Source organism: Trematomus bernacchii, unplaced genomic scaffold, assembly GCF_902827165.1.
Source record: "Trematomus bernacchii unplaced genomic scaffold, fTreBer1.1, whole genome shotgun sequence".
Classification (NCBI taxonomy): Eukaryota; Metazoa; Chordata; class Actinopteri; order Perciformes; family Nototheniidae; genus Trematomus; species Trematomus bernacchii.
In genome coordinates this window covers 1,404,317-1,428,220 of record NW_022987588.1, presented here as the reverse complement: position 1 = coordinate 1,428,220, position 23,904 = coordinate 1,404,317, and the positions used below count along the sequence as shown (strand labels likewise).

Below are 23,904 nucleotides of genomic sequence, written 5' to 3'. Positions count from 1 at the left end.
ATGGTCCGGGGGAAACAAAGTGTAATATATAAATATTTTTTTCAGCGTGTTATTGCAAATTTCCAAAACATCTTACAATATTTATGATATGTTAATATATACATTGTTCAAACTATTTATTTGATAAATAGTTCACTACAACAGCAACATATCGAAATAACTAATACACAGATTTTGGGACACAGAGCCATTCCTTATTTGTGAATGTGTCTGCGGTGGAAAACATTTTATAATTTAAAATAAATCTAATGATAAGCCCAACCATGTATTTCATCTTTTTTTCAACCTTTGAAATAAAGTCATACATATGCATTTGTGGCGGATGTGGATGTGGTAGAAGTAATCTCGGAAATCCTGCTCCCAATACTATCACTGGTGGTGGTCCTTGATTTTCTTCCATAAGATGTCGCTGTAATTGCCACAGACGCAATACTCTTTTTTGTTGCAACACTTCTGTAGTCCTTAGGCAACTGGTAGTCAGGGTATTTTTTAGGACTGCAAGGTTCAAAGTCAAGAAATAGATGGTTATTTTTTTCTGGAAATAATCAAATGATGGAGAAAAAAACAAAGTATACAGTGGCAGCATTTTACCTTGAGTCGAATCCTTCCCTCCCTGCAAAGATACTGTAAATAAGGCCTCCAACAACAAGTAAAGTGGAGCCTCCCCAGCCAATAAAGACACCAACACCTATTTCAAACCTGGCAGTTCATACAAGAAAAGTATATTAATGTACATTTCTTTCTTCATAGATTAATGTTATAAATGTTGATATTTGAAATAAGGCGAGTTTGTAGTTATCCATGTCACTTAAAAATAATACGTACTTCTGAGCTTTGTAGTTTGGGTCCTGAAATTCTGCTCTGATTTTGTTTCCATAGTAAGAGAAAGCGGTCATTGAACACAGACCTGAAATATAAAAAATAAACTACATTATTAATCTTGAGATGAATAATGTAGTTTATTGTTAAATGACTTAAAGAGGTCTATGTAAAGTCTTACCTCCGATAAGGTAGTTCATTCCACCAGCAAAGGTTACTCTTGCATTAACAATCTCTGATCCTCCAACTTTAGTGCACTTCATTCCCACCAGGACCAGCACTGATCCAAAAAAAGCCAGGATAATAGAGATGATGATGAGAGCACGGCACATATGTATGTCCCCTGTCCAAGGACAACAAAAAAACAATATTATGCATACATGACAAGATGCAGTTACAAAAGATTAAGGATCTTTTTTTATTATTTATCATATTTTATCATTTTACTTACAGTTTAGTGCAAGCATTGATGGAATTCCTTTGCAGTCAGAAACTCCAGTTGAATCAGATATACAATCCTTCCACAGGTTGGAGAAGTAGTTTGAAGTGGTCAAGACTATGCTGTCTACCTCAGACCATGTCCAGATCTCTGTGGGCATGGTGGAGCACACCAGGATCCATCCAAATACACAGACAATAAAGCAGCCAATCTCCATGTACATCACCACAGTCCTGTAACTCATGCTTGCCTTGAAGTTGAGTCTCTAGGCAGAGAAAAAGCAAATACTAGCAATGGCACAGCAGCTCTTGAACACTGCTGAAACTGCGCACTGTGTTTCCAGCACTAAAGGGAACACACACACACACACAAACACACACACACACACAAACACACACACACTTGCACAAACCACACAAACAGGCCCAACTTGGTTTGTGTACATCATCACATGCTATGCCTTGAATTGTGATTCCAATGTTTTGTGACCGTCACTAAGGTCATGTGTTTGTTGTTAGTACAATACACCTGCCATCATCAGCTTATCAATTCCACAGAATAATAATAGTTCATTAAGAATATGTTGGCACATCATGACAAGGACTTTCCTGATAAATATGATTATATAATACACAACATTTGTTATTGTTAATCTAAAAACGTAACATGCAATTAAAAGCTGTCAACTCTGCTATGAAAATAAAGGAGTTAAGGAAGGTCATACCTGGATATAGTTCATATATATATATTATTGTGCTTACTCTAAATGTGTTCTCCATGTTAGTATCAAGAAATAATAAACGCACAAAACATTTCTGTAATTTAAACGGAAAAACTTTGAAATATGGAACCTATCCTGCTCACCTAATTATAGTCAGTTCAGTCACACAGTTCTTGTTGTGTGAATTGTGTGAATAGATATTACACAAACTATTCACCTATACTCACCACTAAGTAAGAAATGTACACCAGCTAAAGCAGGCAATTCTGGCTTTGTTTTTGTCAGTTTCGCCAATGTTGGTGCATTTAATTCCAACAAGGACTAGTGTTGAAACAAAAAATCCCAAACAGATAGCTGAAATCATCAATCCCATGCATGCTTGTGCAATGCAGTCAGGGTTTTGCATTTCCTCCATTTTCTCATCAATGGGTTACTGACCTTGCAACACCTAAAGCCAGACACATATCTTGTCACAAGCAACCCTAATTGTTTTCAGGCACTTTGCAGTCACTCTCTTGTCAAAAGGGTCCCATTCATATTACCTTGAAAATGAACATTGTGAAACTAGTGAGCCATGGGAGAAACCGCCCGAGGCTCCTGCTGAATCTCTTTTATAGCTTTCAAGCTTCAACACTTACGTATCTGGAAGTGAACGAGTTGTTCCTTAACTCATTAGGCCTTAGGATATCTAAGTGCTGAGTAATAATGAGCTTCAATTTGAATTAGAGCTGAGGTTGAACACTTTTAAGACACTTGAAAACTGGGGATTGATCTGCAGCACTCGACCAAACATAAAAGTGTAAAAAAACCTAATGCCTGTAAGGCTTTCTGATGACAGAGTAAATAACATATACAATGGAGAACTCATACAACCCCAACTTAAAAATGCAATTCATTTCATCCATTTAAAGGTGGCGTAGGTCATTTTGGAGAAACCAGCTCGAGTGCGCTGGAATTTGAAAATACACAGCCGGAAAAAATCTGCCACTTCCTTACAGAGCCCCTCCTCCAACACACACGAACGCGCACATGACCAATGAGGGCACGAGATAAGTTTGTACACAGATGGAAGGCTGACAGGCAGGTAGGCCATCCAGTTATTTTAGCCGGGCCGGCTAAAATGATTGGTCATGCTTTTTACAGTACTACGGCTTCCACAGATGAAAAATTGTTATGGATTTTTTGTCAAAGCACTTAAGATATTCATTGCTATCGGGATGTTAAAACCTGTTTCACGCCTTCCCCCCGGTACCGGGCGGATAAACGAGTCATTTGCAGGAAACAACGTCTAAGGAATCTTAATATTGAATAAAACTATGAATGTGTTAAATCCATGTAACGGGAAGAAACTCAGCTAACTGATCTTTTTAATTTTTTTTTTCAAAAAAAACCCACAATGCTAGCACTCAGTCTCTGAATTAGCCTCGATCGAAAAAACGGGACCGACAAAGACACATAAACTCACTCAGAACTCCCTTATTACTTATCCTAGATGCACAACCAAACACTATTTTTTGGTGTCCTGGAGACACTGAATCTAACGGTGCCCACCTCAACACTCAGTGATAAACATTCGCGACGCTATCAACGAAAGCGTACATCATCACATGTGGAGCTAAGAAGCTAAACACGTAAATATATCTTACCTTGGTCAAAAGTGGTCTTCAATGGCATTAAAACGATAAAAAAACGATGCTGCAGTTAATCCATAGGTTCATCCTATGTGTCTGTGCCTTCTTTGAAATTATTTCTGATAATCCATAAACAATACAACTGCGTTTTAGTTTCCAAACTCCAGAAGGAGACATTCCTCCAGTTTAGTTTCGCTTTCCACACGCGAAGCGGCAACATTTTTTCTTTACAATGTGTGTCTATGTAAGTATCCTCCTTCGATTCTATTGGCTCTAACGGTCACAAGGGTATGTCAACCAACCAGATCGAGCAAGGGGGGCCAGAGATAGGTCAAATCCACCCAAATGACCCCAGATGGCCCAGTTTTTGGCTAAATCTCTCTAAAAAGGTCAAATTTCACTTGTTTTGCATCAATCTTGATACAGGGTACTTATTATATGTTGTACTTTGGATTCCTAAAGCTTTTAGTCTACTAACCCATCATCCAAGGGTAGTTTTCACTATCTGTAAAAAATAATTTTTGGACGGACACTATAATTTACAGTTTTTTACTATGTAAAATCTGAATTTTCTTTAAAATAAAAAACATTTATATTGATTCTGACACTTCTACATCCAACTCACAGGTTTATCATTACTTTGAGAAAAGATTATTAATTTAACCCTTTTAGAAGGGAAGATATGGTCATTTGTTCTGGGAATGTCATTTTCGAGCCTGAGACCTGAAAAACAGGCTCAGAGTGGAACAGGTTAAGAGCATTCCATGGAATATAACAAAAAGTGTATCTCGTACCGGTTTCTCAAACTTACCTACCCCACCTTTAATATCCGCTTTTAAACAAAAACAGATACAAAAACAGAAAATAAATGTACATGTTTTGGCAAAAAACCTTAAAAAGTATTAAACAAGCATTCAGAAATAAAGGAAACAAATACCGGAGTATCAAGTGCCATCATGGACGGAAAGTCTTTGCAGTCAGAGACTCCAATAAAATCGAAAAGATCTTCCACAGATTAGAAAAATGTGTAACTGTGGTAACTACTGTTCCATCAAGTGTAGATAACTGCCAGTATTCTGTCGGCAAGGTGAAAGACACCAGCACCCAGCCTGAAATGTTTCAAACAAAGGCCCAGATCTCCAGATACATTCTGATCATTCTGCAGAGAGGATTTCTGCACACGATTGTGCGACAGCCAGTTGATGAGACTTGAAATTGATGAATTGCTCCCTTGCCAGTAAGCGTGTTGAACATGTATGCTCTTCAGGTTTAATAGATAGGCTGTGATTGAAAGTTAATGTATTGGACTGTTATAGGGAGGAGTTTGACCGTCAACATCAACAAGTGGCCAATAGTCTATTATCATCCAGTACAAGTCACTTTGACTCCATGTCATATAATGGTTTTTTAAGCTCTAGGATGTTATGCAAATGTAATAAACTGTGTACAAACCAAGCAATGCTCACTTTTGTGTGTGTCTTTTAGTGTGTACCTTTTTTAGTTGGCATATAAACTATGATGGGTATGGGGTCCAATACTTAAATTAAATAATGTAATGCAACCCTGTTTTGTTGTTGTTTTCTTTACAGTAAATAAAAACGCTGGTCAAATATTTAACCTAAAAAAATGCATCGTACAGTATTTTGCATGTATACGTGTTGTGAGCCAAAGGTACATTTTACAGTGTTTCTGGTCGTTTGCATCAAAAACCATGGACAATATACAATAAAGAAAAACATTTAAATTAATAATACTCATATGGTGAAAATGTCTTGTTTATTATATACATATGTTTAGATATTCAAGACACATTATAACTTTTAATATGTTCTTTGTTTGAATCACAACGAAGTTAACACACATGATGAGTAAACACAGGGCAGTGTATTTTAAACAGAGTATGACCTGTTTTACCAAAAGAAAACATGAGAAACAACTGAATTAAAATTATACATGGTGCATGGAAAATAAAGCAGAGGGTTTTATCATTCTATCTGTATGTCATAACCTGATTGCTAGTAAATCCCATTTCGAGGTAACATGTCTTGTGAAGTTTGCATGTTTGTGTTCAAATAAAACTGTACATAAAAAATAGCTTTAAACTACTATACAAATGCGTCTCTTTCTGAGAGTTTCGTGGGTGTTGTCTGTGACAGCTTTGAGATTCTGGAGCTGTTGGACGGTCGTGAGCCCATATAAGATCCATACTGCATGGGTGGTTTGTAGTATCCGGTGTACAGGGTTCTTCCTCTGGAGCGAGGGGCCATGTATGTTCCTCCTCCATATGCGTATACTTGCCTGAAAGATCAAAACATTGCCAAAATGTATTACATGGTAGGAATTCAGCAGGCACAGGAAATGAGTGAAGGTGGAAGAATATTTAATTGAATGAAATACCTTTCAGGGAAAATGACTCGGTAGACTGTAACAGCGTAAAACAAAGCCCCTAAAAGAATTAAAAAACATCCCACCAATCCTAGAAAAATGGGAGGTCCTAGGTCATACCTGGAATTGGTTCAAAAGGAAGACAAACGTCATGATAAATTGTACATACTGTCCATATTGTAATATTTTTCTATAGAATTAAAGCAATACTCTTATAAAGTTGTCAATTTTATGATGAAAATCAGTGTACCGTAAGACTCCCGGACCAACAGTGGCAGCAAAGGTTGTCCTTGCAACCCTGTTTATGTATAAGCAGTAGCCAGAAACATCTGACACACCTGCATGCAGAGGTTTCGTTGGTATTAAGAAATAATGATGACAAAACACTTATTTCATTTACAGAGGCAAACACGTGTTTGTTTTGTACTCACTGCCAGCAATATGAAACACTGCTCCAGCAAGAAGAAGTTTGTCCTTGGTTTTCTCAGCTCCTCCAATAAAAGTACACTCCATACCAAGAAAGCAAAATACTATTGCGAAGAACCCAAGAGTTAACCCGCACATTAGTAATCCTCTCACTCCCTGGACATAAGCTTTGAGAAACAGAAATAAATTGTTCAAGTTAGAAAACAGTCTTACTGTACAATTCTGTCAGACACAAAATAATCTAGAATTGAGGATAAATACTATATCGTTTCTGCTTTTAATATTTGTCAAGGCTTTGATCCAGGCAATTCACACAAAGTAAGGAGATAATGTTAAATCATGGATAATGTTATGCCTAAAGATGGGATGACAATAGCACAAGTAAAGAATCCCAAAATCAGCTAACTGACCCAGTAATGTTACAATACTGTATGTACATGACAATATCAAGCTACAGTTAGCAAACATTAGAAACCAAACCAAATGGTCACACTATATCAAATAAAGCTGCAAGGGGGCAGGTGGTTGCTTATAGAAGTTCAACAATTAACTTCTAATACAAAGATTGTATTATTTCATCTTTCTAAAGTCAATTAGTCTCACTTCAGGCAATGGTGTTACTCAGTTTCATTGAGACCACTTACCTATAACTGTGTTCTGCTATGAGTATCAAACTATGGATCTGTTAATCACTTTGTTAATTCAAAGAGAAAGACTTAAAAATATCGTATTGCTAATGCAACATGTGGAGAACTTACGGGTCACACTCCAGAGCACGGGGAAGTCTCTACAGTTGGTGACAGCCGTGGAGTCTGTGAAACAATCCTTCCACAGGTTGGACCAGTACCAGGCCACTTTGATGATAAAGGAGCCTCCTTGTCCTCCTATTTGGACGATTCTCCAGTAGTCCATGGCCATGGAGCAAAGCACGAACAGCCACCCCAGTGATGACATCAAAAAGCCAAGCACTTGGATCAGACGCTTCTTCATTTCTGAAATCACTAAATTAACCAGGTATCTACCACTCAGTTGAACAGAAGCAGAAAACACATTTAACGTCTACTCTGTGGGGCAAAGGATGATGAGTGGTTTCCTGTTTCAGGACAGGGTGACATTGTGTGTTTGCCGTGTGCCATTAGTGTTGATGAGGGCACTGTGCAATTGGGTGAGATGTTTACTGTCAACTTGCTGGAGTGTGCTGACCGCTTTAGGTGATTCACACCAACTGCTGGTTTTTTGTTTCAGGTTTATATCCAGCAATGAATGCTAAAAGTACATTTCATTTGTATTTACAGTATTTTGTTTCTAAAACACACATATTTTTGTGTCCAAAGTGTTATTTTCAAGAATCTTCTTAAGAGAAGATAACACAAAAGTACAACACTGCTGCCCTCTTCAGTCTGCTGAAATTCAAATGTATCTTTTATTCTTACTCACACACTTTTATATAAAATTGATACACATTTCAATCAGAAAATACCATGATGCTGTCCTTTCCCGACCTTCTTCATGTTAGCTTGGAGTATTACAATCCTAGTCACAGGAAAATCTGTGTTTTAAACACTTTATAAATATTTTCACAACAGATTAACTAAAAGTTAAAGATACAACCAGCAAAATAAATGTCTTAAAACACACTTTATTTCCAAATACATTAAAAAAAAGAATATGCAATTTCTCAACATCAGAGAGTAAACTGTATCATACTACTATGAACTACTGGCCCCTGGAAGAAACACTAATGAGTATTTGTAATGTAATGTAATTCCTAATGAGCTACAGATTAATCTCAGTACATTTCTGTGCTATTAGACAGAAACCACCATGTTTCATAGTATGCTGTATCTTTTACATAGTATAGATTACATATTTTAAGACTCATTGGTGTCTTCAACTTCAAGTGTTTTATATTCACATCCCTCACACATAAACATTCTTATCAAAGTGCTCCATCCTGGAGGAGTTGCTGTAGTCTGGGGGCGGCCTCTGGGTCACAGGCTTTGCCTGCCCTCTCGGGTAGGAGGAGATATGAGAAGCAGTACTTTTGTAGATATAGTTTGCCTGTCTGCGGCTGTGAACAGACAGAAAACAGATTCATCTACATAACTCAAACACCGACATGGCTCAACTAAATTGAATAATACATATATACTGTATAATGTTAACATTATTAATAACAGTTGGTGTTACCAAAACAAACCTCTTGGTAAAAGAACCTGCGATGGAGAAACAGAGCATGGTGCCCCCGAGGATACAGAGGATAGAACCTGACCAGCCAATGAAGAGAGCGGCTCCAAGTTCATACCTGCAGACAAACACTGATGCTTAATGATCATTAAAGTGGTTAAGTTACAATAAAACAGTCACTGGGTGTCAGACAGTTCTTACTTCTGTGCAACAAACATTGGGTCAAAAAACTCTGATGTAATCCGGTGAGCATAAAGGGAGCATGATGAAAGTGAGCAGATGCCTAAAAAGAACAAGAAAGAAAAGGGAATGTAACTACATCAAAAAGGAAAAAGATACAGATATTCCATAGTACATTTGACCATACTTACCACTTAAAAGGAAATTTACACCAGCAAAGCAGGCAATCCTGGCTTTGTTTTTGTCGGTTCCTCCGATTTTGGTGCATTTCATTCCAACAAGAGCAAATGTGGAACCAAAAAATCCCAAACAAATGGCTGAAATCATCAGTCCTCTGCAAGCTTGGATGTAGCCTGAAAATGGATAAAATGAAGGTCAACCTCTGTGCAAAGTGTTCTTTGGTTTTGCGTTTCCTCTACTTTCACAACGGCACACTGAAAGGTCAATGGGTTATTGAACTTGTGATCAATATACACATAAAGCAAGGAAAACAATTTGTCAAGTATCCCTAATTGTTTTCAGACACTTTGCGGTTACCCTTCTGGTATAAAATGTCCCATTCAGATGTGATTTTGAGGCGAAGATTACCTTGGAAGTTAACCCCTAAAACCAGTCAGCTGTGGAAGAAACCACCCGAGGTTCCTAGTAAATCTCCTTTATAGCTTTCAAGCCTCAAGAGCGGGGCTAAACATTGACATATTTGAAGGTAAATGAGTTGTTCCTTGAATAATAAGCCTTAGGGTATCTATTAGTCCTGAGTGGCAATGAGTTTCAACAAGTAGGAACTGAGGTTGAACAGTTATATGGCACAGAAATCAGAAAATAAACCTCAACCTGATTGACCAGAAAAGGAAAACTAAGAATCAAATAAGAAAGGGAAAAATGGCCGACCATCCAGTGCCAGCATCGAGGCAAAGTCTTTGCAGTTGGAGACTCCAGTTGAATCGGTGACGCAGGTCTTCCAGAGATTCGACCAGTAGGTAGCTGTGGTGATAACTGTTCCATCAAGTGAAGAAACCTTCCAGTAGTCCGTCGGTAAGGTGGAGGAGACCAGCACCCAGCCCGAAGTGCTTAAAATATAGGCCAATATCTCCTGAAACATGCTGCTCTTTCTGCAGAGAGGACTCCTCCACTCTGCTGTGTGACGGCCAATTAGGTTAGTGAGACCTTCAATTGCTTAATGGTTCCCTTGCTAGTAAAGCTTGTTAACAATGTAGCTAAACTCTGCACCAGTAAGTTCAATGGATCGGCTGTGATTGATAGTTAATGTGTTGTGGACTGTTATATTCTGTGGGAGGAGTTTGGCCTTAAACATCGACAAGTGGCCAATGGTCTATTTTCCTCCAGAGCACGTGACTGTGACTCGCTCTCATAGATGATGGGGACTGAATGTTCTGGATGTAGAAAGTATTATGACGACATCAGAAATGACTTTTAAAATGTATTAATTGTTTGCTCTGTGTGATCTTTTACTTAGGTATAGTAGCAATACCGCTGTGTAGAATAACTGTGTAACAACTAAATATAGTTTTTTTAAAAGTATACATGCACAGAAGTACTAGCATTAAGGTATACTTAAAGTTGCAAAAGTTAAACTTATTATTTATGCATTATCGTGCTTAAAATAATAATAACACATGATGTTTGTTGATTATATCTGGCATTAAAAATGTGCATCTGAATCTTCACATATTTTTGATTATTTTGGGAATTAAATAAAAAACAGTTTCAAGAAACCAAAGATACAGATCAAACATTTGCGATGGGATACAGGACAGTGAATTTGACCCTTTGACCTTTAACCTTGCACTGCCACTGACGATTAATACTCAACAAGCGAACAGTTACTTCCTGAAAGACCTAAAATAGACACAGGATTTAGATAACTTATTAACAGCATGTCACTCACTACGGTGTCCTAGCATTTGGATGAAACAAGCTTTCTGTTACATTACAGAGACATGTGTTAATCAATGGAGAAAAGGCTAAGTTCAAAAGATATGCTTTACAGATAAGAAGCAAACAAGAGGGAAATTAAGCAAAAAGGCTTTTTCTAATTTGAAAAGGAGCCCCATCTGGTGGCATTAGGCCATATTATTATAATGTATTTATTTCAACAAAGACCATGCATACAAATATATTAATCTCAGAAAAAACAAGATATGAATTATGCCAGATTATAGCTAATAGCTCATTTCCATCTGCAGTCCTCCGAGGGCGGGTACATAACAATCAACAAACACTAAAAACATTGCATAATCTCTATCACACAAACAATTATAAAACATGATTTAAGTACAGGTCAATCAAATAATACATAGTACAGTTAAAATATAATATTACAATACAGTTACAATTGAAAAACCCAGATAATGTTGGCATGACTGATTGCTTAATATACATGTTTTATTATTCATATAATGTTACTGTAAGCACACAACAATCTGTAATAGTTCTTTATTTTTTAAGGTATGCCGTAAAACAACATCTTCCTGGATTAAATGATTGTAAAGAGACATTTATATGAAGCATATTTTATCTTCAAATTAAGTTTTAAAGACAGGGAATTTGAATATTTTCAGCATATTGAAAGAAATACCAGAAAAGAAAAGAAAAGAACAGAAAAGGGGTTAAAACTATAAGTTATATAAAACGATATAACTAACTAAGCATTAAACTAATACAACTCCCTAACAAACTAGCAAAAAGAGTAACTTGTTGTGCATATCAAGGAATGTCTAATTATGGACAAAAATAACTAAATGCCCTCATTATCACGCATCAAGTGTCAAGTATGTGAATAAACAACATTACAAAGCAAGTGAATTGTTTGAATGGAAAGCAGTCTGACAATTATTTCCTTCCTGACTGGTTTGTTACTGCCAACAACAGGTCTTTGAGTGTAAACTGTGACACAGACACTCGACACTCCCAGATTGACATTTCCAAAAAAGGATTAAACATTTGCTGCAGTTAAGACCTGAGCCATAATCTGGAACTCTGTTTCTGCCTGAATTTAGTTTTTTCTAATCCTAAATTTGGTTTAAAAAAGTAGTAGATTGTGATTATATAAACAATCACCAGTCAAATATGTTGATCATTTCATTATGGAAACAGGTATACATTTTTTTTGTCTTTTTTATTTTTTAACAGATATCTGTGACCAGCGACACAATCTGAGACTCAAGATGAACATTTGTTTCATTTTTAGATTACAGAGATAATCTGATTATTTCCCTAACAAATTGAAAGAAAAGGCTTTCAGAGCCAGCCTCTACGAGAGATACTTAATAACGACCACTTAAAGTTGACTTATAAGCCACTACTTAAAAATATGCATTAGATTCATTTACACTGGGTCTAAATTCTGAATAAATGTTGCCAACAAATGAATGGTTCTTGATATAGCACATCTTTGCCTGTGAAACAAAGGTGATACATTTGTTCCTGTAGTCAAGAATATCTAGTGTACATTGTGTCATTAGGCATAAGGAACATTTCATAAAACCCCTCCACGGTATATCCCCTGCAGCTGAGTGAGAAAAGACCAATACTGTATGTGGACGCCATGAAACTCGGACCCTTACCTTCCAGCTTGAAAATAGTATGATGCGGTCTGCAGTGCAGCGCTCCAATGGCATTTCCAGCACAGTTGTTCCAGAGACCCTGGAGCACCCAGGTCGCTGTGATGACTGAGGATGCTCGGCTGGTGGCCCTCCATTCGTTCGACACCGTGGCAGCGATAGTGGCCCCCAGCCCGGCCAGGCCGCTGAGAAGAGCCAGGATCTGCAAGCTTGACATTTGGAGCTTTACGATATGTTTAAAGTCTTTTAGCAGATTCAGGAAAATGAGAAGAAATAAAATGGCCCCAGGCAGGCAAATTACACTGTGGACATGTGTTTCATTGAGATCATTAACAACCAGGAAATCTTGACCGTGTCTCTAGTGGCGAGGGATGGACACAGTCTGAAGGAAAAATCGTCAGGTATGAGCTGTCAGTTATTCATTAAATGTTGGCAAGCAGTGTTTTAAATGCACATTTTGGTCTACAAATAAGGTCAAGTACCATATTAACATAACAAAAATAAAGGAGTAATCATTAATCCACAAAAGAAGAAGAAATGTGACAAAGTCCAGTTACTGGTTCATCTATTTCTGCATAGGATTCAAGCAGTGGACTAATGATTGTCAGCTTATATGTAAACATATGTTGTTGTCACTCATGAGAGCATTGTTTTTTTAACCAAAAATAGAATAAGAAAAATAAAGCCACTAGTAAAAAGAGAGAGGAGAACAAAATCAGTTAAATTGTGTCGTCGACCTCAATAAATAAATATTACGTGAAACTGACAGTAGGAGTAGGTTGATATTTGAGAACAAATTAAGATCAAAAGTTTATTGGTAATCATTTCTAATTCAGTAAATTCAACAGAAATTGTTGTTAGGACCTTTAATGTCAAAAATCTTCATTTAGACACAAGGTTGTGAAAAATAACTCCAGTAGATGTCACTTTTCTAGGCCTACCTTCCTTGAAAAATAAATACATATGTATATCCTGAGACTGCTATCAGTCAACATTGTATATACACATATATCTGTAAAGCACAAAGAAGAAGAATAAGGGGGCTTTCACACCAACGCGGTTCCAGGGCCGGTTCAGAGCTAGAGCCTGCAAAGCACCGGTTTTTCCTGTTCACACCGCAGCGGAGCCGCCTCTAAGCTCCGGAATCCGGTTCGTTTCAAGCACCAAAAAATTGTCGGTCTAGAAGCAAGAACCGCATACGTCACGCTTACGTCGGAGGGGGGCGAGATTAACCTGAGCTAACAGTTAAAGGCGAGTACGGCAAATACAAGTTGTAACAAGCAGTAGTGCACAATCATCGACCCGACGCAGTCGTTGTTGTAAGTAGTGATCGCCGTAACGCCGTTGGGGAGAAAATCAGCGACGTAAACGGTGACGTCATGACGCAGCAGCGGCAGCACCAGTCGGGCTCTGGGCGGTGTGAACAAAACGGGGGCTGAAAAGAAAAACCGGTTCCAAACCAGAAAAGCTCTAGCACGAAGCTAGAACGGGAATCTGAGTCATTAAAGTCTTATTTTCTTCAAAACTATTTGGTAAAGCAAATCAGCTGTTTCAAAATACGTTTTTTTTAAAAAAGTATTTGAAGAATACATTTATTTTCTTCTTGATTCTTGCTTCAAAGATTCTCACACTTTTTTCTGGGAAATCCTTGAACCAAGTTATTGAAAATATTGTAGTAACGTCGCTACTAGACTGGTATACTTTCCCCTTATTATTTAAGAAAATTACTTAATATCAATAACATAGAGTAGTTGAAATGATCTCCAACGAAACCGGCTAACATTTAAATACTAAATACAGGTGAGTTTTAAAATAAACTAAAACGCTTAAAAATGTAATAAAAACAATTAAATGAAATAATCTAGTATAACAACAATCTATCAAAAATCATATACACACTATCAGTATAATTCATGCATGAGGACTTCTACTTCTGATTAATTTCGGATGACATTTCACTTTATTTGTAGTACTTTTGTGTACATTATACTGGGTAAGAAAGGACAAGAGTTCATGAAGGACTTTGAGAAGTGATGGAGACTTCAGTGAGCCAATCCTAAAGCGGTGGGCGGGGCTAAACAGTGCCCCGCTCACCTGACTTCCAAACCAGTGTTTGTGTCCATTAGTAATCCTGTCCTGGATGTCTGAGGGGATGACATTGACAGACATTGGAGTTCACAGCATCTGTTCTCTCAGGCTTGACCTCCTCTGAGTTTCTGTCGATATCCCCCCGCCACACAGCTTCAAGAGAAACTCCTCAGGTCGCTTTTACTGGTGGGGGGCATGGAACAAGTGCGGAAGGAGGAGAAGGATAATCCGTTGGCTTCAGCTAATCTTCTCTCCAAGATTTTCTTCTGGTAAGAGAAGCGGCCTTCAGGGACAGCCGTGTTTGACATTAATTGAATGGAGAGCTCTCCTGTGTGACTGTTTGTCAACTCAAAGGACTGTCCACTGGATGTGATAGCAGGTAGCTCAGCATCAGTCCATGCGTAAACATAACCTCACTGTTCCCACACACAGGAAAGAGCTCAGGCTTTAAGTACCTGTTTATTCCTATACACTTAAATGACAACAGGCACGTCTGTGCAGTACTTCTAAAGTAGCATGACACATACAAAGTGGGTGAATATGTTTCAATAGTAAAGTAAAAAGTAGCTTTTACTAGCATTGATTACAAAAAGGAAAATGAGAAACAGTAAATATTATATAATAACATTTGAGTAGTAAACAAGTTTTGGAAGTTTGCAAAAAACGTTATTAATAAAGAAAAACATGGATTACACTTGAATTCTTTTTAACATCTGCTCTCTAGTATTACACCCCCTTAGTGTAACACCCAACATAAAAATAAACCACTTTCTTCCACCAATATCTTTATTTAAACAATTCAAAAATCCATACAGTGTTTTTGAGAATTGATTCAGTATTGCAAAACATAACATTGTGATACCCAGGTGTTGATATTTTCTTACACCTTTCATACAAACATACTACTTACATAAGGTACAGTAGCAATACATTTATCTGTTCTGGTAAAAAACAGTACTTTTATTTTCATGTTTTTTAATAAGGCTAAATCTAGGTGTCTATAGATTCTTTGAACAATAATTTCCATATTATATTTTAACTTCTGAGCATGCTTTCATTGACTTTCTCTCTAGTTGGCTTAACCCCTTGTTCAGAACTGGGTACAAGAGGAAGTTGGAGGAAGATGACATGTATAACGTTCTCCCAGAGGACGCATCAGAAACACTCGGGGAGGAGCTGCAAGGGTAAGATGTTGAGTAGAGTTTAGTTAATTATGTTCAAATACATATTTACTGTAATTTTTCCAAAGTACAAAGTAGCTAATATGATGGTTAGGTTTAGATTCTTGGAGTCCGATGCCACAGTGATCTATTTCTGCATGTACTATACATAAATTCTAGTGTCGTACTATATACACTGATTGGGGTTTAACACCTTTTACATTTCACAGGTACTGGAACAGAGAGGTTCAACAGGCGGCAAAAGATCTGCGCCCACCCAGACTTGAAAATGTTCTTGTACAGTGCTACTGGAGATCATACGCACTCATTGGAATTTACATCTTTATAGAGGTACAGTTACACACATCTACAGAAACAATACTGTTTTAAGACTTATGTTTCTCTCTTTAATTCAGCACTCTTCTGCTTTACATCTGATTTTCTATCAGGAAGTTATCAAAGTCATTCAGCCGTTGCTACTTGGGAACATAATTGAGTACTTTGAGAGAGAAGACCGCACCGACAACACAGCTGCGGTCCATGAGGCCTACAGATCCGCTGCGGGCATCTCCTTGTCCTGCATCAGTCTGTCTGTTCTTCATCATCTCTATTTCTACCACGTCCAGCGAGTGGGCATGAAGATTCGTGTGGCCATGTGTCACATGATCTATCGGAAGGTCAGTCATTATGTGACACTAATGTATAATGTCATCGTCTGTCATATTCCTTTGGTTCATATACATCAATTAACAACTTTGTTTTGCAAAGGCTCTTTGTCTTAACAGCAAAGCATTTGCCAAAACTACCACAGGACAAATTGTTAACCTCTTATCCAATGATGTCAACAAATTTGATGAGGTAATTATCTGAAAGCATGCTATGTTTATATTTAATATCCAGTATGTCTAACCCATTCAATAATACATACCTTACACCAATCCTTTGCTTTTCATCTTTTTCTTACAGGTAACCTTATATTTGCACTTTCTGTGGATCGGGCCTCTACAAGCTGCAACTGTGATATTATTGTTGATGTATGCTATTGGCCCATCATGCCTTGCGGGTATGGCTGTTTTCTTCATCCTGATGCCTGTACAGACAATGTTCGGACAGTTGTTCTCTAGTCTCAGGTTTGTAGTTATTATATTGTAGTTCAAATCAAGAAAATCATTTTTCATTTGACTGCGTGTGTTGTACTGGTGCCGTTGCTGCAATGTTTGTCTGTTGTTTTAGGGCTGACACAGCAGTCCTAACAGATGACAGAATACGGACAATGAATGAAGTCATCACTGGTATCCGTGTTATTAAAATGTATGGATGGGAGAAGCCTTTTGCTGCATTGGTGGATGAGGTCAGAAGGTACAGCCAAAACTAACCTGCTTTCCGTTTTATCAAAAATAAATTAGAATCTAACATCCTATCCTCTTAATAACAAGCTCATTAAAGGCAAAGGCCCGTGTTAGCTGACAACAATGTGCATCATGTTTGTTAAACAGCTTTTACTGACAACAACTCCTGTTATTGTACAGAATGGAAATCTCCAAGATCATGAAAAGCTCCTATCTGCGTGGTCTGAACATGGCGTCTTTCTTTGTGGCCAACAAGATCATCGTCTTCATCACCGTCTGCGTCTACGTCCTGACAGGAAACCAGCTGTCTGCCAGCAGAGTGTTCATGGCTGTTTCCCTCTACGGGGCGGTCAGACTCACCATCACGCTCTTCTTTCCTTTTGCTATAGAGAAGGTTTCTGAGTCTCTAATCAGCATTAAAAGAATTCAGGTAATTACACCACACACAAAAACCTTATTATACCCAGTGTGTGTTGAATACGGTCAATGTAAACTAGAGCTCTGAATGTGCTTCCTTCTTCTCAGACTTTTCTTCTGCTCGATGAAGTTGCTTCTCAGCACCTGGGGCTTCCCTTTTCAGACAAGAAGGACTGTTATGTGAAGATTCAGGACTTAATATGCTACTGGGATAAGGTGAGAATTATTGTGGGCAACATGTCTCCTTTCTATCTGTACATAGCTCATGTGCTTCAATCCTTACAGCCCTCAAGTAAGGATAGAGAGTGTTGCTATGCAGATTGTGAAGCCTTGAGGACAAACTTGTGATTTTGAGGTATAAGTAGGCTTAATTCCACATTAACAGTCTGAATAGTTATTACATGACAGTTTCTGTTTATTTACAGATGCTAGAGGCTCCAACATTACAGAATGTGTCTTTCACAGTGGCGCCAGGGCAGCTCGTGGCAGTAATCGGACCTGTTGGGGCTGGAAAGGTCAGGTCAGTTTTGTACTCTCAGGCTTATAGTCATGCTGCACATGTGACATGTCAAGTAACTTTGAAATAGTTTATTATATAAAGGTCAAAATTGTACTATTAGTACAGCATAGAGTCAGTGCTAGGTTTGACTTTTTTTACCAGTAGTCGAATGCCATAAACAATTTTACTAGGGCTATTGGCTTATACTGATACAATGGAGACATTACATGTTTACATTTGTAAGAAATACAAATGAAATACCATGCTTTTACCATAAAGGAAAGCTTTTGTAGGATTGTATTGTAAGCATCTCTATCTAAAGCCAGGTTGTTGGATAGTTAGATTGTTTTCAGGCAGCACTATACATTATCTTCCTCAACTGAAAGAACTGAAAAACACATACTTATTCACTTTATTACCGAGAATTAAACAAGAATAACAGACCTCTCTTGTTTTTGTGTGGCAAATATGGAGCTAGTGCAATCAGATATTGGCTTGGCTTAACATAAAGACTGTAAGCATTCAAGAAAACACCTAGAAAAGTTATAAACATGTGGTCTGTTATTTCTTCTGTGTTTGTGCATGTCAGTCCTCACTCCTCAGTGTGGTTCTGGGGGAGCTGAGTCAGGAGAGTGGTGTGGTCAAGGTCATAGGAAATCTTACATACACCTGTCAGCAGCCCTGGATTTTACCTGGTACGATTCGAAGCAACATCCTTTTTGGGAAAGAGCTCAACCCCCAGAAGTATGAAAGAGTCCTGAGAGCCTGCGCCCTCAAGAGAGTGAGAATCACATGCCCTGCTGCATCTTCACACTCTGTAGTCTAGGTGTTAATAAAGTTTAGTTGGAAGTGAGTTTCTTGTTAATGTGGATGACTGGTAAGGGTTGCATTTGCACCCTGTTCAGGACCTGGACCTGTTGCCAGGTGGGGACTTGGCATTGGTCGGGGACAGGGGGGCCAACCTCAGTGGAGGACAGAAGGCAAGGGTCAGCTTAGCAAGGTGTGCTATAAAAAAGCAGCAAGGCACATTTGTATTTGGTGTAAGTGATAAATAACGACAATAACCTTCACATGTGTGTACTTTTAGAGCAGTGTATCAGGATGCAGATATCTACCTGCTGGATGACCCGCTCAGTGCTGTGGATGCTGAGGTGGGACGGCACCTCTTTGAAAAGTAAGTCTTGTTATTAACATCTCAATATTATTTTCTATGGATCACTCCAGTAAAAATCAGTTAATCAGGTCTAAGTTATGGAAGTATGTCAGCACAAAATATATATATATTTTTAGGTGCATTTGTGGACTTTTGAGGAAGAAGCCTCGTATACTGGTTACTCACCAACTACAATATCTGAAGGCTGCGGACCAGATTGTTGTCTTAAAGCAGGTTTGTGTTGACGTTTGTGCTTGTTTATAATATACTGTATATAACATGTTAAAAAGGTGACCATGTGGTGATAAAATATTTAAAAAATGATGCATTGAATCTGCATTTAGTACGTCTCTCCATGCATTCTTATATGTGCTATTCAAATAGTTTAGATTATGATCGCATGTGTGACAAGGTGTATACTTCTGTTAACAGTCACTGTATTATAACATTACTTCGGCCTCATTTCAGTGCCTTTTTCCAGCTCAATTACTTTCTCAGTAACTCCACAAGCAAAATGTATCTTTTAAGTAACAAACACTTACCCTCTCAGGTATTAAAGGTTGCTTTAACAAGTTTGAAGTTACCCTTAGGGCATCAACTGATTGGATCTGATGCCTTATGAATATGCCTTTCTTTGGTTGCTATCTTTGACTGTCTGTGGTTTGGAGCCAGGCAGTCTGTAGTTCACAAGTTTTTCTATTAAAACAAACAAAGGATTTGATTTCATCTCTCAGTCTGACCCCTTCAAAGCTACATATAATCACCTCAATCAGTATTGAAATAAAATACAACAGATATTGATGATTAATTGGTAGCAGCTTTTACCACAATTGTATTCATCAAAGGAAACAATACTTTCTGTGCGGTGTTCAAAGGTTAGACGCTTGATGTTTTATAAGTTAACAATATAATATTCAGAACTAGATTATTAATTTGACTTCCTTATGTTTCCTACCCTATATGTATTGGGACTCTTGTTATTTCAATACTTTCAACACGGTGAAGGACATTCAACAAGTTTTTGTGAAAAGACTATTATTCTCTTACTTAGAAATACATTTAATATATCAATTATGTGTCTGTGGGAGGACTTTCTTTTATATAAGAGTTTTGAAATGACATACAGTAGGATGAAAACTTACATAATTGTTTTGTAAGTTAAAAGTTTCATTTCCAGGGGTAAATCTTCCAACAGTAGCTGAAATGTTCCTCACATTTGTCTAAATTATGTTTATTTCTTCCACCATTGTCAGGGTCAGATGGTAACACGGGGAACCTACAGTGAGTTGCAGGGCTCTGGACTCGACTTCACCTCCTTGCTGAAAGATGAAGAGGACCAGGAGGAGGACAGGAAGACCCCCATCCCTGGGACTCTCTCCCGCTTCCCCCATACACTCTCTGACAACTCAATATCCTCTAAGTCTTCCTTATCTTCCTCTCGGTGCTCTTTGATTAAGGCACCAGAACCAAACGAAGTGGTAAGTGTGTTGGATCATTCTTTAAAGTTGGCCATCATTTTCGTACTTACTTCATCAAACTTTAAAGGTCACCTATTATGCAAAATCCACTTTTTCATGTCTTTTATACATAAAACTGTGTAAAGACATTCTGAAAGTTTAGGGAAAAAAGATTGGCTCACATATTGTCCTGATCCGTTTATATAAAAACCTGTCTGAAAATGAGCTGATCAGATTTTGGCCACTTTACGATGTCATAACGATTTTTTGGCTTGTGTAACCAATAGCCAATAACCAACCAAGGTAACCCCCCCCACCTTATCACCTGAATCTCCTCCTAGAGCACCATTGTGTTCTTTTTAAACAAATATCTCTCAGAGGGGCGTTGGGAGTGGCTCCTTATTTTCATCTAAAGTAACAGACAGAGAATCAGCACTTTTGAAACAGGGCTGAAACAGAGGGGTTTATGGGATGCTGCAATGATCTGTTTGGTATTTCAAGGCAAACACTTCAGAGACATGTTTTGTATATATCTGAGACCTTTAATATATTGATGAAAAACAGTATAATAGGGGACCTTTTAAGCATATGTGTATAGCAATCTCAATGTATGAAAAGGGTTTGTTGTGAGTTCTGGCAGCCACTAGAGGGCAGAAGGAGCTCACATTTCCCTGCTGCTCATTAGAGCCTGATCTTAAATGTTGCTCACTGACACTAGTGTCTATCTGAAGGTAGTGCAACCAACAGAGGAGGAGAGCCGCTCAGAAGGAAACATCGGCCTGCGTATGTATGTGAAGTATTTCAGGGCAGGCGCTAACTTTCTGGTCCTCTTCATCCTCATTTTACTCAATGTCATAGCACATGTGAGTCCATTTTTTCAATTCATTTTTTGTGTGTGTTCCATGCATTTTAGTCAAATACAACATATAATCGATCTAGTCATTTTTAGACAAAAGAGAATACTGTAATAAATTGTCTTGATTAATGTTAATTTCATGTTTTTTGTGTTTTCTTTTTAGATAACATTTGTGCTGCAGGACTGGTGGCTTGCGTGCTGGTGAGATATTATTTATTTTACACCTTGTGAACACATATGCTTGCAAGAATATCATGTATTGAAAGGCAAACTGACTATTTCCAGAGACTGTAAATGGTGGATGGTTTGGTAGAAGAAGGCTGAACCTTGGTATTATCTGTCACTTGTTGAACTGACCTTGTGCTTCAGGATAGGGGGAATGTTCTGTTTAGTGCCTTCCTGTTGCAGCATTCTTTATTCGTTGTGTTTATTTGTCCTTGTGGATTTTTGGTTCTTTTGTGGCTGTCTTGCAGGGCCTCTGAACAGAAGCACATCAATGTGACAGAGCCCCTCAATGGCAGCCTCCCCCGGCAGCTGGACCTTGACCTGTACCTAGGTGTTTACGCAGGTGAAGCTCACTGAGCGCACACTGCTTTTTGTGTACTGTTGAGGCTCTAAATATGCCAGCCATTCAATGAACAGATCCACAGTTCTTTGGCTGTGGCCCAAGGCCTTCAAGGCCCAGTGTATGTGTACATGGGCCTCAGCTGTACAGGGAGATAGCAGTGCCTTTCTTCTTCTCTCCTGTTGGATTGCTCTGATTGTCTCCCTGTGACTCCTAGCTCTATCAGGCTTTGTATTCACTGGGACAGTTCAGCATTCAAGACAAACATGAACATCATTTGAAGGCAAAACTTAAGTGGAACACTCTATGTCATTTCTTATGCCATTCAACATACAAAATAATGGGAACTGACCTTGGAACAGGTACAAGGGAAATATTTTAGTGTGCTGATGGATTTTTCTTCTGTGCTTTTGTCAGGTTTAACAGCTACTTCAGTAGTGTTCGGCTTCCTTCGCAGCTTGGTCTTCTTTAATGTGTTGGTGAGCGCGGCCCAAACCCTACACAACAGCATGTTTAACGCCATCCTCCGGACCTCGGTACACTTTTTTGATATCAATCCAATTGGTAAGTGACTCTCATCAATACTGATTTATGTAGTACAGGAATGAAAGGATGCTTTTGAGACGTTAACATCCTCTGGGGCCTAAGGTTGAGCTTATTGTTCTAATGTCTCACCACTAGAGAGCAGACTGTTACTTACTTTCTCGTCTTTCCATCCACTTTACAAATATCCACTAACTTGGCCTTCAACTCCAAAATGTGTTATTGCTATTAGATTTAAAAAGTACGATAACTTGTCTTTTCAAATATAACAGTTTTCAGATTAAATGTAAAATTGTATACAATTCAAATCTTTTATATTTTAATCATATTATTTGAATGTTTATGTCATTTCTATATATAAATAAAGTGCATATCTGAAAATTAATCAGTATATCTATTATTATCTATAATTAATATAAAGGCTGTACATTTAGTCACACATGCTTATAGATGGTGTTCTGTAAGTGGGATTTATAGGTTCTGAATAAACTGGCAACACAAAAGTCGCTGCTGGGAAGTAATGCCTGTGTAACCAGGAAGCCAATTCAGTCAAAAAGCCTTGAGATAGGACTTTATATATAGCCGTAATGTATTTACAAATGACTAAAGGGAGTGTTATCTTTTTTTATTGTGAGCTTGAACAAAAAGCAAACAATCATATTGAATAAATGCTGTTTGCACAAGATCTTGGTCAGTGTTGTGTTTGGACTATAGAGCTGTGTAAATACGGACGTATTTGTCTTGTGCGCATTATCAGAAATCTTCGATTTATTTCATTAGCTTTGTAGGCTGTAGCTGCTGGCTCAATGGAGTAGGCAGATGGACAAGATTTAGAAAGTGAGCAAACACTCCAAATCGCCTGACTTTACTCAGGCAGGGCTGCTGGTTTTCCTTTTGGCGTGTTTTTCACTACCATTTTAAATAGATACTAATATAACTGAGAGCGTTTTCTCCTCTTGTAATTTTAGCTTTATGGTATTCATTATTTTTAATAAGGTGAAGTACTGTCACTACAATCTGTCATTCATATCCAAAGTCAACTGTCAAGTGGCCCACTTTGATAACTTTAATTTTTCTGGAGCATGGTTCACCTGTCAGCAGATAATTACTCAGCCTAATCTCTTCATAGTGACATGCATGTACTACACAATCAGCTCGGGTGGGAATTCTCAACAAGAAGGAAACTTGTTTCTGTATAATGAGTCATAATAAGCTGCTAACACAAGTCTAAATATGATTTGAGGGTGTTCAGAGCTTGCGGTTTCTTCTCGCTTTAGAAGTGGGTGCAGCGACAAAGCTTCCCTTTGCATAGCTGTGTTTGGAGCAAACACCACAGGTCTTAATCTTTGGCTTTTGTTTTTACTGCTGCCGTTGTGTTAGGTATTGGACTACCTGGCAGCTTATCTGGGTGTGCCCTGCTTTGTAATCTACGCACGGGAGGAGAA

At 38.1% G+C, this 23,904-nt stretch overlaps 4 protein-coding genes across 6 annotated transcripts in view; 1 reads left to right on the top strand and 3 right to left on the bottom strand.

Annotated features, from left to right (window-relative positions):
- LOC117481179 (claudin-10-like) lies at positions 1 to 1,714 on the bottom strand. Its single transcript, XM_034128768.1, has 5 exons — positions 1,271 to 1,714; positions 1,001 to 1,162; positions 826 to 907; positions 592 to 699; positions 1 to 495 (listed from the first exon to the last, which is right to left on the bottom strand). Exons 1-5 carry the CDS (start codon positions 1,500 to 1,502, stop codon positions 300 to 302), a joined length of 780 nt encoding a protein of 259 aa, XP_033984659.1. The 5' UTR covers positions 1,503 to 1,714; the 3' UTR covers positions 1 to 299.
- A 3,634-nt stretch (positions 1,715 to 5,348) lies between these two features.
- Positions 5,349 to 7,550, bottom strand: LOC117481175 (claudin-10). The gene is made up of 5 exons (XM_034128758.1): positions 7,180 to 7,550; positions 6,427 to 6,588; positions 6,246 to 6,333; positions 6,008 to 6,115; positions 5,349 to 5,908 (listed from the first exon to the last, which is right to left on the bottom strand). Exons 1-5 carry the CDS (start codon positions 7,409 to 7,411, stop codon positions 5,716 to 5,718), a joined length of 783 nt encoding a protein of 260 aa, XP_033984649.1. The 5' UTR covers positions 7,412 to 7,550; the 3' UTR covers positions 5,349 to 5,715.
- Positions 7,551 to 8,168: 618 nt separating this feature from the next.
- On the bottom strand, positions 8,169 to 12,589 carry LOC117481243 (claudin-10-like). Of its 2 annotated transcripts, none has more exons than XM_034128869.1 (5): positions 12,376 to 12,589; positions 8,980 to 9,141; positions 8,810 to 8,891; positions 8,622 to 8,726; positions 8,169 to 8,492 (listed from the first exon to the last, which is right to left on the bottom strand). In XM_034128869.1, the coding sequence occupies exons 1-5, from the start codon at positions 12,587 to 12,589 to the stop codon at positions 8,342 to 8,344; spliced, it is 714 nt and encodes a 237-aa protein (XP_033984760.1). In that variant the 3' UTR covers positions 8,169 to 8,341. The 2 variants fall into 2 exon arrangements, with proteins under 2 accessions (XP_033984760.1, XP_033984761.1); XM_034128870.1 differs by lacking the exon at positions 12,376 to 12,589 and adding an exon at positions 9,680 to 10,009 and having other exon boundaries at positions 8,342 to 8,492.
- A 2,066-nt stretch (positions 12,590 to 14,655) lies between these two features.
- LOC117481180 (multidrug resistance-associated protein 4-like) overlaps positions 14,656 to 23,904 on the top strand; it is an 81,964-nt gene continuing 72,715 nt past the window's right edge. For both annotated transcript variants that reach the window (XM_034128769.1, XM_034128770.1), the window contains exons 1-19: positions 14,656 to 14,729; positions 15,534 to 15,644; positions 15,851 to 15,971; positions 16,070 to 16,297; positions 16,389 to 16,478; positions 16,587 to 16,750; positions 16,854 to 16,979; positions 17,150 to 17,399; positions 17,495 to 17,602; positions 17,812 to 17,901; positions 18,475 to 18,666; positions 18,791 to 18,885; positions 18,973 to 19,059; positions 19,176 to 19,272; positions 20,292 to 20,513; positions 21,227 to 21,358; positions 21,515 to 21,552; positions 21,825 to 21,919; positions 22,334 to 22,480. In XM_034128769.1, the coding sequence (XP_033984660.1) occupies positions 14,656 to 14,729; positions 15,534 to 15,644; positions 15,851 to 15,971; positions 16,070 to 16,297; positions 16,389 to 16,478; positions 16,587 to 16,750; positions 16,854 to 16,979; positions 17,150 to 17,399; positions 17,495 to 17,602; positions 17,812 to 17,901; positions 18,475 to 18,666; positions 18,791 to 18,885; positions 18,973 to 19,059; positions 19,176 to 19,272; positions 20,292 to 20,513; positions 21,227 to 21,358; positions 21,515 to 21,552; positions 21,825 to 21,919; positions 22,334 to 22,480 (2,467 nt within the window). The remainder of the gene's footprint in view (positions 14,730 to 15,533; positions 15,645 to 15,850; positions 15,972 to 16,069; positions 16,298 to 16,388; positions 16,479 to 16,586; positions 16,751 to 16,853; positions 16,980 to 17,149; positions 17,400 to 17,494; positions 17,603 to 17,811; positions 17,902 to 18,474; positions 18,667 to 18,790; positions 18,886 to 18,972; positions 19,060 to 19,175; positions 19,273 to 20,291; positions 20,514 to 21,226; positions 21,359 to 21,514; positions 21,553 to 21,824; positions 21,920 to 22,333; positions 22,481 to 23,904) is intronic.

Coding starts and splice junctions, on each gene's coding strand:
- LOC117481179 (XM_034128768.1), bottom strand. CDS start 1,502: ATGAGTTACAGGACTGTGGTGATGTACATGGAGATTGGCTGCTTTATT. Junction 908..1,000: donor AATGAACTACCTTATCGGAG/GTAAGACTTTAC, acceptor TTTATATTTCAG/GTCTGTGTTCAATGACCGCT. Junction 496..591: donor AGGGAAGGATTCGACTCAAG/GTAAAATGCTGC, acceptor TGAACCTTGCAG/TCCTAAAAAATACCCTGACT.
- LOC117481175 (XM_034128758.1), bottom strand. CDS start 7,411: ATGAAGAAGCGTCTGATCCAAGTGCTTGGCTTTTTGATGTCATCACTG. Junction 6,334..6,426: donor AGTGTTTCATATTGCTGGCA/GTGAGTACAAAA, acceptor CTCTGCATGCAG/GTGTGTCAGATGTTTCTGGC. Junction 5,909..6,007: donor CGAGTCATTTTCCCTGAAAG/GTATTTCATTCA, acceptor TTGATCTTTCAG/GCAAGTATACGCATATGGAG.
- LOC117481243 (XM_034128869.1), bottom strand. CDS start 12,589: ATGTCAAGCTTGCAGATCCTGGCTCTTCTCAGCGGCCTGGCCGGGCTG. Junction 9,142..12,375: donor TACTATTTTCAAGCTGGAAG/GTAAGGGTCCGA, acceptor ATCCATTTTCAG/GCTACATCCAAGCTTGCAGA. Junction 8,727..8,809: donor CCAATGTTTGTTGCACAGAA/GTAAGAACTGTC, acceptor GTTTGTCTGCAG/GTATGAACTTGGAGCCGCTC.